The 13,217-nt window shown below is 42.4% G+C and overlaps 1 protein-coding gene across 2 annotated transcripts in view; it reads right to left on the reverse strand.

The window, feature by feature from the left end:
- nphp4 (nephronophthisis 4) overlaps positions 1 to 13,217 on the reverse strand; it is a 218,076-nt gene that overhangs the window by 141,299 nt on the left and 63,560 nt on the right. For both annotated transcript variants that reach the window (XM_046365548.1, XM_046365547.1), the window contains exon 6: positions 11,638 to 11,774. In XM_046365548.1, coding sequence (XP_046221504.1) covers positions 11,638 to 11,774 — 137 coding nt within the window. The remainder of the gene's footprint in view (positions 1 to 11,637; positions 11,775 to 13,217) is intronic.

Genomic DNA, 13,217 nt, shown 5'->3' on the forward strand with positions numbered 1-13,217 from the left:
TTAGTCCGTCGGACTGCCAGATGGTGAAGCGTGATTCATCACTCCAGAGAACACGTTTCCACTGCAACCGAGGACAGACAATTTTCACTCACTACACACTTCAGCACTCGGCAGTCCCATTCTGTGAGCTTGTGTGGCCTACCACTTCGTAGCTGAGCCGCTGTTGCTCCTAGACATTTCCACTTCACAATAACAGCACTTACAGTTGACCAGGGCAGTTCTAGGAGGGCAGAAATTTCCCGAACTGACTCGTTGGAAAGGTGGCATCCTATGATGGTGCCACGTTGAAAGTCTCTGAGCTCTCCAGTAAGGCCATTCTACTGTCAATGTTAGTCTAGGGATATTGAAGGGGTGTCCACATGCTTTTGGCTATGTAGTGTATTATGGACACCCCTTCAATCTCCATAGACAGGCATTGGCAGTAGAATGGCCTTACTGAAGCGCTCCGTGACCGTGTAGGCCACACAAGCTCACAGAACAGGACTGACGATTGTTGAAAGCCGTTATTCTCATTGAAAATACTGAAGGCCGTTATTCTCATAACCAAAAATATTGCATTTTCAGCTATGTAAAGATACTGTTGGTTATATAGTGTCTTTCCATAACCAAAAATATTGCATTTTCAGTTGTTTGAAGCTGGTGTACAATCCTGAAAGTAAAAGACGCAAATATGAAACTTAGTAACAGATCTACCGCTTCTTCGACTTGCTTTCAATGAGAATAACGGCCTTCAGCAATTGGCGGTCCCATTCTTTGAGCTTGTGTGGCTTATACGGTCACCACACTCTTCAGTAAGGCCATTCTACTACCAATGCTTGTCTATGGAGATTGCATGGCAGTGCGCTCAATTCTATACATCTGTCAGCAACAGGTGTGGCTGAAATCGACAAATCTACTCATTTGAAGGGGTGTCCACATACTTTGTAAATATACTGTATAATGAGGCTGATGTGGCAGGTAGCCTAGAGGTTAAGAGTGTTGGGCCAGTAACCAAAAGGTCACTGGTTCAAATCCCCAAGCAGGCAAGGTGGAAAATCTGCCTATCTGCAAGGCAATTAACCCCCAAAAACTGCTCCCCTGGTGTTGACGTTGATTAAGGCAGCCGACCCCGTAACTCTCTGATTCAGACACATTTTAGTTGAATGCATTCAGTTGTGCAACTGACTAGGTATCCCCTTTCCCTGAATATACACTGGCTCACTGTGCCTAGCTCGGGCCTATGAGACAGCCACAGTACGAGGCACAGAGGCAGTCGTTTTCTGGGCCATTGCCTGTTTGAAAGAGAACGCCCATAAAATGTCACATACGATTCTTCTACACCTAAATCTTATGTCTTTAGGCATTAAAAATCTTACAAGTGGCTGCAGTTCCAGATTCTCTGGAAAACCGATTTTCCGTGGCTAAAGATAATGAGATTGGTGCGCATGTGCAGGATTTGTATTTTGTTGATATAGCTGGTGCCCACCTCCACTGCCTATGTAGCTGCTGCTCTGTGCTCCGCTGCTGCTTCCCCCTCCTTGAAAGGCAATGAACGCCTTTGTCTGGTGCAGCCTACAAACTTCATGTTGTACTACAGCCTACAAACTACAAGTCCATGTTCTAACTAACTATGGCATTCCATGCCTCAGTAGGCTATTAAGCATAAGTGCGATTTCATGTTCTTATTCTCAGGAGAGGAGTTAGGCTACATGCAGCTATTTACATGTTGTACACAAAACATGATTAATGTTTTTCCCGCCCCCAATGCAAAACTCAAGTCGTGAATTACATGCAGCCATCTAGGCAGCATATCAAACACGAGCAAGACACAGACACGCTGTCTAATTAGCGATTGAAAATGTATTTTTTCTTTGCAAACATTGGCTATGCAGAAGGCAGACAGACAGTCAAAGTAGTAGTGATATTCATTAGCGTCTCTGGCTAGTGGCTACGATATGGCAGCAAATACAAAAATCTGCCAAAACGCAGATTGTTTTTGCTCCAGTGCAATGTGTAGGGACTGCATCCTGCTTGTGCAACTGCAAATATCCATTACTACAGATAGAGAAGGTTTTAGCCTTCATAATGGCCTCGAATGTTTAGCTGTGCAGAAAAATGAGGCAGACATAGGCTGGGTTCGAAAGCATCAACACTGTGATGCATCATGGGTAAATTGTGGCTGACTGACTGATCTACAAATAATCGTTATTTTTGATGCAAGGTGATTTGTAGAGCAGTCAGCCTCGACTCGCCTTTAAAGTCGGCTGCAATGTCGAACGTGTCCACAGGCTACATCATCATGGTTCAGAAGAGGGTAAATAAAGAGAGAAACGTGAAGAGAGGTGGAGTGTGAACAGCAGCGACGTAGAAAGAAGTGTGTGCCTAAAACAACCCGTGGAGAAAGAGGATTCCATAGAGGGGGGGGGCGGTGAAAACTCTGCATTCACAGCCATGGCCTTTGTTAAAACAACAGGCTCCATCCTCTAAATATCCATAACCTTTTTCAGTCAAATACAATTACCAACAGTCCTCATCACAAACATAGCATACAGTTTGAGTATGACAACCATGACAAGAATATAATGCAGAGAGAGACAAACAAAAACAGCCTTCATTCTAATTACAATTCTTATTCTTTCTATGCTGGAGGCAACTCAACACTGTGATGATTTAAAAAAATCATTGCCTCTAAGTTCCTTCTGACAACAGAGTGGCGGCTGGCAGTATAAGTGTTACAAGAACCCCACAAATGATTGCTTTCAGCTACATTTAGATTACAATTATGATTATGCCTTCTCTGGAATCTATCTGTTCGCACACTCTTTCAACATCTCCAGTGTGAGGAGATGACAGGAGATGGCACCGTTTTATCTAGGACAGGACTGTAATGAAGTGATTGAGGGAGAGAAAGTGCTGTCTGAAGCTTCTAACAGGCAACATCTGTTAAAACCCATCCCCTCTCTTGTCGCCCCTTCCACACGCACCCTTCTCTCATATCTGTCTATCCACCTCTCCCACTCCATCTGACACGCTTTCTTTCTCCTATATCCCTTCCTCCCTCCAACTCTGTCTATCCTCTGGCTGCTGCCATCACAGATTTGTTTTCCCATCCTAAAATGTCAATATTTTAAAGCTAAGAAGCTTACAGGGAACAATTAAATGGTCCCTAAGTTAAATTATACTCCATTTCCTCTGTCACAGAAGAGGGGAGTCGTCCGAGTGATGAGCGCATAGCGTGGGGCACAGACGAGCTAGAGCTCAGGACATCCTGCAGCTCCTCTCGCTCTCACCCCACTAGACAGATTTTATGTCTCATCTGTAAAGAAAAACAAAAAAAAACTTGATCATCATTATGATGTAACCCGTGACATGTTGCTTCATGAAAGTCCAATATCTTGAAAATATTACTGACATGTGACTTTATCAACAGTGGACTACTGAAAAAAGTGAATTTCCCCTTTAACTGGCCATCCACGGGAGATGTCCATGGGTCTCTCTCTGTCGCTCGCTCTCTGAGAGTCACCACCTTTGTTAACAGTGGTGGTAGAAATTGTGACCCGGTCTCATCATGCTACCATGCGTGCGTACAGCGTGGTAGACTAGTCGTAGACACGTGAGCACAGTGGATCAAGCCGCTGTGACAGCGCAAACGTCTTAGTTATTTAAACTACCAGAATTACAGTTTGTTTAAAAAAAGAGAGTCTCATCTGTGCATATTAGGAGGCAATTTATTGCCATGCTTTGTTAACAGAGTAAACAAAGTAGTTGGTTGCGAGAGAGTAGGGTTGTTGTTGTTTTTTTAGCTTCCAATTCGTGCAGTAGCCCAGTGTGGGAGTTGTTCAGAGAAACCAGAACATTCTGTTCAGTCAGGAGTTCAGACGAGGAGAAAATGAACTCTTCTACATTCCAGCTTTTTCAATGGCTGAGTAAGAAAATGATGCCTTAATAGACATGGCCTTGGGGGCCACGAGAATAAATGCTTTTTCTCTGCAAAATACATAGGTTCTTAATGCTCCTTAGAAATCAGTGAGAGAAATAAACCCCCTCCTACAAGTCAAAGACAATTATATTAGAATAAGATATCTTATCTCTTCACAGGACAAAAAAGGAAAGAAAGTGCAAGCTATACATTAATGCTGAGTGCTGTAGTGGAGCACATTAAGGTAACACCTCAGACCCACCTTGGGATGAGGCTTGGGGCATATTAGCACTTTCTTTCTCAGGGTTTCAATATTTACATTTACATTACAATTAAAAACAAATCCAGGATTTGAACATACATCTCGAATATTACTAGCCTGTTTCAACCCGGTATTTCAAAAGGAGACCAAGGCTGTTACTTATTGCCAGTGCAGAATCTTCAATTTGTACAATGTACTGGCTTGGCAAAAATTGAAATATTTGGTAAGCAAAATGTACTTTTACAGAAAGAACTGTCAGTTGAATAACATGGAACTGACTAGAAAGTAAGGTAATTTAAACAAGGGAGAGAGCATGCAGTGTGCAGTGTCTTGTGCTGTTCATTTTGAACAAATTAAATGGGATCCTTAAGGAGAATAAATTGGTTTTTGAAGGTTATTTGTGTTCTGATGCTGCAGATGAAGTAAGTGTGCAAGTTATTTGATTGGTTGAGTCGGGGGGTTTAGTCAGTCAGACAGAATGAGACTATAAAGTAGGTCCAGCGTCTGGAGTACAGAGGATTTAATAACATGACATAATACCAGTCATAACCATTCATACAGGCTTATGTCACCCCTAAATCATGCCTTTATATTTTGGCACAGAGATTAATTTGATGTCAAGTGCAAAATTCAGCAAATACAAACTGTGATTAATTACAAACTGTGATTAATTACAAACTGTGATTAATATCAAACTGTGATTAATATTAAAGTTCAGCAAGCTGCAATGTATAGTGTTATAACACTATGAAGGCATGTGACATAACAAGTTGGGCTGAAAGGGCTGAGTCAACCCTGAATAAAATCCATATTAGTGCAATCTCAATAAGGGGTTAAGTCTCAGAGCATTCATCTGAAACATGGGGGACCCTCTCTGAAACAACTAAATTAATCTGAATTGTAAAATCAGCTAAATAGGGACTTAAAGGCTAATTATTTTCAAAATGTTTTATTTTTATACTAATCTTAAAGATATGAGAACTCTGTCAGTGCCAACAAGACAAGCCCATTAGAGGGGTCGTTTGGTGTTTCTCTGTCTGTGCGTGTGCATATACAAACACATGCTAGCATGTGCTAGCATGTATGTGTCTGTGAGCATGCTATCCTGGGTGTTTGAGCTAGTGTGTGTGTGTGTGCGAGCATGTTAGCATGTTTGTGTATGCGCATCCTAGCTTGTGCGCACGTATGCTAGCATGTTTGTATGTGAGCGCAAAACATGCTACCATATGTGTGTGTGTGGCGTGTGTGTGTGTACGTGTGGCGGTGGAGGGAGATGCCCAAGCTGTGGACGTTAGCTTCCTCAAACCGAGGTGAGTCATCCTTCCCAGGAAACACAGTTGAACCATAATTAGCATGCTTTTGTCATCCTCCCACTCCTCTGCTCCTTAACACATTTTAACTGGCATATCGCTTCTGCTGATGAATCACATTGCCCTCCTGGTGAAAACGCAGCCCACGATTCACTATCAGAAAATATTGTGTCACAAGTCGACCAATATAGCCAGCTTATAAAATGATCCCACTTTTTTGTTGCTGCCCTTTTCACCAGAGTATACTGCTTTAGTTAGGGTGGTTGGGGTTTCAGGAGGTACCCGATTCCCTGATTTAGTGCACTACTTTTGACCAGAGCCCATAGGGTTAAAGGTCACTTGAGATGGACAGCATTGAGTGTTCCCTGACGACTCCACTTGACTAGACACTAAAATCACTGGCAAGAGAACATATTAACATAAGGAAATCTTTTAGGAGGTGGTAATGCCTATTGATCACACTCCTGGCCAGGAGGGTTCGGTCAATGGCGCCCACTCACGCCGCTTCCCTGATGCTCATTTGTTTTGACTGCTAAAGTGAGACAACACACGCTTGAAGATGATTAAAAAGAGCCGGTTCCCAGAATGTCCCACATAGGTTCAGATGCCATTATAGATTTGAGTATTCTGCATTATAGATGTTGATACAGAATGCTGAATCTGGACACCTCTAATGCTAACCTCAGCACATTATTAGAAGGTTATTATAAGGTTCAGATGTTTCCTAGAACACTCAGGTCTTCCCTTTGCATGTCTTTTTTTTCTCCAATGCTCATGTTGTGTAAAACAAATACTCTTCGGTGCAATAAAGGTTTCAATCATCATCAATATCATCATAGAACCCAGAGGAAGGAAGAGCTATAATAATGAAATAATAAACAGTAGGTTCAGAGACTTTGTATGGGGGTGGCAGGTAGCCTAGCCATTAGAGACGTGGGCCAGCAAAGGAAGGGATCGTCGGTTTGAATCCCAGTTCAGACTGAAAAAAAAATAGGTGCGGAGTGAGCTGGCAAACAAAGAGTTTTACGGGTATTATTCATTGAGCAAGGCACTTGCTACAATTGCTCTGGGTGCGCTGCACTGTGGCTGACCAATTACTTCAAACCGCTACGGTGTGTGTGTGTCTATCTCAGGTGTTTGGGTTGTGAGCATGAAGATACGTTTCTGTTCTCTGTAAGTTAATGGACAATAAGGTATTCTTCTTATTGAATATTTGGGGAGTAATATTTTTGTTATTCTTCTGGAGAGAGATAGCGAGGGGAGATAGGCTATATACAGTGCCTTGAGAAAGTATTCGGCCCCCTTGAACTTTGCGACCTTTTGCCACATTTCAGGCTTCAAACATAAACATATAAAACTGTATTTTTTTGTGAAGAATCAACAACAAGTGGGACACAATCATGAAGTGGAACAACATTTATTGGATATTTCAAACTTTTTTAACATATCAAAAACTGAAAAATTGGGCGTGCAAAATTATTCAGCCCCTTTACTTTCAGTGCAGCAAACTCTCTCCAGAAGTTCAGTGAGGATCTCTGAATGATCCAATGTTGACCTAAATGACTAATGATGATAAATACAATCTACCTGTGTGTAATCAAGTCTCCGTATAAATGCACCTGCACTGTGATAGTCTCAGAGGTCCGTTAAAAGCGCAGAGAGCATCATTAAGAACAAGGAACACACCAGGCAGGTCCGAGATACTGTTGTGAAGAAGTTTAAAGCCGGATTTGGATACAAAAAGATTTCCCAAGCTTTAAACATCCCAAGGAGCACTGTGCAAGCGATAATATTGAAATGGAAGGAGTATCAGACCACTGCAAATCTACCAAGACCTGGCCGTCCCTCTAAACTTTCAGATCATACTAGGAGAAGACTGATCAGAGATGCAGCCAAGAGGCCCATGATCACTCTGGATGAACTGCAGAGATCTACAGCTGAGGTGGGAGACTCTGTCCATAGGACAACAATCAGTCATATATTACACAAATCTGGCCTTTATGGAAGAGTGGCAAGAAGAAAGCCATTTCTTAAAGATATCCATAAAAAGTGTCGTTTAAAGTTTGCCACAAGCCACCTGGGAGACACACCAAACATGTGGAAGAAAGTGCTCTGGTCAGATGAAACCAAAATTGAACTTTTTGGCAACAATGCAAAACGTTATGTTTGGCGTAAAAGCAACACAGCTCATCATCCTGAACACACCATCCCCACTGTCAAACATGGTGGTGGCAGCATCATGGTTTGGGCCTGCTTTTCTTCAGCAGGGACAGGGAAGATGGTTAAAATTGATGGGAAGATGGATGGAGCCAAATACAGGACCATTCTGGAAGAAAACCTGATGGAGTCTGCAAAAGACCTGAGACTGGGACAAGGATTTGTCTTCCAACAAGACAATGATCCAAAACATAAGCAAAATCTACAATGGAATGGTTCAAAAATAAACATATCCAGGTGTTAGAATGGCCAAGTCAAAGTCCAGACCTGAATCCAATTGAGAATCTGTGGAAAAAACTGAAAACTGCTGTTCACAAATGCTCTCCATCCAACCTCACTGAGCTCGAGCTGTTTTGCAAGGAGGAATGGGAAAATAATTCAGTCTCTCGATGTGCAAAACTGATAGAGACATACCCCAAGCGACTTACAGCTGTAATCGCATCAAAAGGTGGCGCTACAAAGTATTAACTTAAGGGGGCTGAATAATTTTCCAATTTTTCAGTTTTTGATTTGTTAAAAAAGTTTGAAATATCCAATAAATGTCGTTCCACTTCATGATTGTGTCCCACTTGTTGTTGATTCTTCACAAAAAAATACAGTTTTATATCTTTATGTTTGAAGCCTGAAATGTGGCAAAAGGTCGCAAAGTTCAAGGGGGCCGAATACTTTCGCAAGGCACTGTAAACGTCCAATACAGGCAGGCCTACTGTATCCAATACAGGCAGGCCTACTGTATTCAATCACACTGCTCGTTCTATAATCTGCTTTGGAAGTTGTAATGATTAAGGATAGCAGGAGTCAGTTGGCATATGTAGAGGTGTACCGTACCCTAACCCGTCCAAGCATTTCCCAGGGCAAAAAAAAGAAAACGTTTCTGAGTGACGTTTTCCTTTGGGCTTTTTCTTTGGCACACAAACAGCAGGGGCAGTCCTACTTTGAGCGTGTTTCCTTTTATTCTGGAAATGAAAAACTGAGTTTTTGCTTTGCTTCCCGCAATTGATGAGATTTGCCTCGGGGCATGCAGTTTTGCCTGCGGCACGGTGTTTGTCCTCTTGCTTCTTTTTTCTCCTGCTCCCATTTCAGTCCTTTGATCACTCGCCAAGACATTGGATACAAACATCATGGGTCCTGACTGAGACAATGGGCCTGGCCTGATTTATTGTTCTAGGTCTAGGAGCTCCGCTGGCTGTGAAAGCATCTTGGGGTAGATTAGACAAATACAGTTTAAGTGTCCCCAAGCCTGGGGCCTATGTGCAGGAGGACCAAATAGAGAGAACACTTTGATCGACTCTCTACCCTACCTTATCACAGAGGGTTGTAAGAGCCACCGAGTTCTATGGATTCTGGATGGCTCAAGCTGCAGAATGTATAGACAAAATAGCCTGTCGAGATAGCAGTTAGGCAAGTGTTGGCATTCTAATTGCACTACAACAAAGCCATGACATCTACAGTAGCTACAGAAGACCTAAAAAACAGATCCACAAGGCCTTTATACTGTATGCCAAGTGAAAATGTGCATTTTCAATGTTGTTTTGTTCTCAATACAATGTATTTAAGAACTGTAAAGGGAGACATTTTGGAAAGAGAAAACAAATACTCTTCTCTTCCTTCACATCCACCATTCTCCATTTGTGCTTTAGTCTGCCTTTCACTGAGCACTTGAGGCTGATGCAGCAGGTACGGTGTCAGCATCACCTCCCAGATAGCTGGATGATCTCAATCTAGCACAAGGAGTTGCACTTCTCAAAAAGGTCACACACCCGTACATACATACGCACACAGGTATGTACGCGCACAATCGCTAATTAAAGTCTGCCGTCACCCTCGATGCTGCATGCATTATCACCTTCCTCAAGATGAGGTGCGGAGAGAGGCGTCAGCCCCAATGAAGTTTCACAATAGAACACAAACTGAAGTCAATCTGACTGTTTTAACAAAATCCACATTACCCAGTTATGAAGACCCATAAAGGAACAAAAAGGTATCAATGCTGAGGGAGATAATTTGTTTTTAATAAAAGTGATTCATTTCATCACACCGGTCTTCCTAACTCACAAAAGGCAAAAGGAAGTATTTTCGTCCAACAGCCTTTCATTTGAGCCGTTCTGCCTCTTCTACTCTACCGGAGATGTGTTTCATTTCAAAGTGAGCTAGGCCCAGCATGTGTAGCCTGGTAGACACCAGATTCTTTTTCAAGAAGACATGGTACTGTAGATAATCATCTTAAAAAAGGCTACCCCGGAGCCGCCCAAATCCCAATTGTCCAATCAATCTGGATATATGCACGCTCACCTGTCCAATGGCATCCTTGTTAACATCCCTCGAGCGACAACAATAGTTAGTTTGCTTCGTATGAGACACTAATGAGAAATCCATGTACCAGTGGGTCTTTTGTTATGGGTTGTTCTGTACAGTGCAGATTGGTGCATTCACTAGCGCAAAGCACTTATAACAAAAACCTGAGAGCAATGTCAGAACTTATCAATGTATGAGTACATGAATAGCAGAGCAAAATATAGGCCTCCTAGCTTTGATTTTTAATCTCCCTCACTGTATTCAAGTTCACAGGTTCAAACTGTACTGACGGACCACTTTCTTCATGAAGTGGAAAAGCTTCAGGTAAAATGTCGCTTTAATTGCTCCGTGTTAGAAGTTAGAAGGTTACAGCCAGGTTGTGCTCACTAACGATGAACATATCGATGCACTAGCTTTTGTAATCCATAAAGGACATACATTCCACTGTCATTTCAGTGTGCGCACCAATGACAATGTCTGCCTGTGTCACAGTTGTGTGTGAAGGAGGATGACAGATTGAATGACCACCTATCAAACACATATCTTTAGAAGGTTTATGCCAATAATTGCCAATTTGCAAATAAATGCAAATAACACAGCACCAAAAGGCCAATGTTCTGAACAATCCAAAGTTCATGACACGATATTGCTCAGAGGGTGTATTCCAAAGCCTGACACACACTAGCACAGCCTCTAATGGCCAAGATACTACAGTGAAGCCCTTGATAAAACATAACGGTGAGACGTGCCTTATCAAAACTGCACGTGGCTCAATACTTCTCCATCAGGAGGGTTCAACAGCGGGGGAAGAGGCCGTGCTGAACACTGGGACAGAGATAAAGGGGACTGACAGCATCATGATATCAATTTAGCAATTTTCTGCCGCACGTCACTTAAGATAGAGCAGATATATAAATAGGACCGACACAACTGCACTGCGCACAGAATAGCGAGCGCATGGCTGCACCTGTCAAACATGGTTACGTCTCCTTAGACGAAGAGAATAGACAAGCCCTGATTTGCTTTTGGTAGCTATAAAAGGACTGTGTTTGTGACAAATTTTCAAGGGCAAAAATTGAAGGTAATTGGCAATCCATGTTTTGTATTGAGTGGGAAATGCCTCTTGCATGTGTGTAGATCTTTGTTTTGGTTGCACTGTGTGATGCGTTGTCATCTACTTCTACACGTGGCTGCAGACACGTTACATAGAAATCTCAGAATCAAGAAGGAATACAGTACTGCCAAGAGCAGGTTAGTAGAATCTGTAGCTAGGATCTGAAAATATTATGTTTGGAGGAATGGTCTAAGATCCCTCCCAAATCTCATAAAACAATTTTGAAAAAGGCCCAATGTCATCATCCTCATAAGGGATTGAAAAGAGGGGTGCCAATAATTTTTACCCCCATCTTTTTAGCATTTCTTTTTATTACTTGTTAAATAAAATCTCTCTGAGCAAAATAAAATAACTTCACAATTTTTTGGAACATACAGAATAGCTCACTATTTGCATTATTTATTTTATACAGTCTTTTTTCCTCATCTCTATCTACTCACTGTACGTCAGAAAAACTAAGAATTATTGTAAACAATCACAACAAACGGTGCCCCATGTGAGTAGCATCATTTCCACTCGGATCATGTAACATGGTTCCTACCGTGTTGTGGCAGTCCGTGCTGACATGCTGCAGCAGCTGGCTCTCAAACTTCTCCAGGGAGGGATGCAGAGAGATGGACAGCCTGTCCAGGAAGCAGGTGAGGCTCTTCACCATGTGGGGCTTCAACAGGGAATCTCCTAGAGGCAAAGTACAGGTAACTGCCAAAATAAAGGAAACACCAACATAAAGTGTCTAAATAGGGCATTGAGCCTTGGCATAGATTCTACAAGTGTCTGGAACTCTATTGGAGGGATGCGACACCATTCTTCCATCATTTTGTGTTTTGTTAATGGTGGTGGAAAATGCTGTCTCAGGCACCGCTGTAGGGCAGCCCAGCCCCTAAAGTGACTCTTTACACTATATGAAAAGGTTTTGTCTTCTCAGGAATTCAGCCTTCTCTGTGATGCTCTCCACATCCCTCATTCTGTCACACCTCTGTGAAGTTCCTGTTGTCTTTACATCCCGTAGGTCTGATATCTGATTGGATGTTCACTTTTACAGTAATACAATTGGCCAACAACTCCCGAGTTGGAATCCAAACAGCTCTGATGTTATAAAAGGCACTCAGATTCATTGTCTCTTCTCTATGTTTTTGACATGCTGTGGTGAGATACACTCTCAATCTTCCTCCCTCTCTCCACCCAGAGCTATGGGCCATTGGTCATGCTATGGTCTCTCTCTCTCCTCCCAGAGCTATGGGCCATTGGTCATGCTATGGTCTCTCTCTCTCTCCTCCCAGAGCTATGGGCCATTGGTCATGCTATGGTCTCTCTCTCTCTCCTCCCAGAGCTATGGGCCATTGGTCATGCTATGGTCTCTCTCTCTCTCCTCCCAGAGCTATGGGCCATTGGTCATGCTATGGTCTCTCTCTCTCTCCTCCCAGAGCTATGGGCCATTGGTCATGCTACGGTCTCTCTCTCTCTCCTCCCAGAGCTATGGGCCATTGGTCATGCTATGGTCTCTCTCTCTCCCTCTCTCCACCCAGAGCTATGGGCCATGCTATGGTTGGTTTTCTCTCTCTCTCTCTCTCTCTCTCTCTCTCTCTCTCCATGCCTAGACTAATGCTTGTTAATGCCTTGTAACTTAAGCTTTATGCCTTGTATAATGTAATAATTCTAAAAATGTTATTAAATCTATTTGACTAAGTATTCCATTCTCAGACCCTTCTTGACATCCCTATTTCCATAACTCAATTATAGTTACTTGCATATTGCTAAAACATCTTTATGGAGTCCGATAAACATTTTTAATAGACTTTGTCATATGAATACATAGTCTTATTATAGGTCACATGAGGTATATACTGTATATAATATAGACTATATAATAAATATTACTTCAATACACACACACCATTTAAAAAGGCAATGCAGCCCCTATTTCAACGTAATTCCTGTTCTAGAGCAGCGATGCTCGTTTAGGTTTCACCTCCGAAAAATGATGCAGGCTACCTATACCTGTTCACAAATTGGGATTGGGAAGGAGTTAGATATCTTTGACCGAAGTCCCCACTTAGGGGATGCACTGTTGAGCGCAACATCCCGAGGGGTCAGTGCTGATTGTACAGATATTTTGACAGC

This window comes from Oncorhynchus gorbuscha, linkage group LG10 (genome assembly GCF_021184085.1).
Source record: "Oncorhynchus gorbuscha isolate QuinsamMale2020 ecotype Even-year linkage group LG10, OgorEven_v1.0, whole genome shotgun sequence".
NCBI lineage: Eukaryota > Metazoa > Chordata > Actinopteri > Salmoniformes > Salmonidae > Oncorhynchus > Oncorhynchus gorbuscha.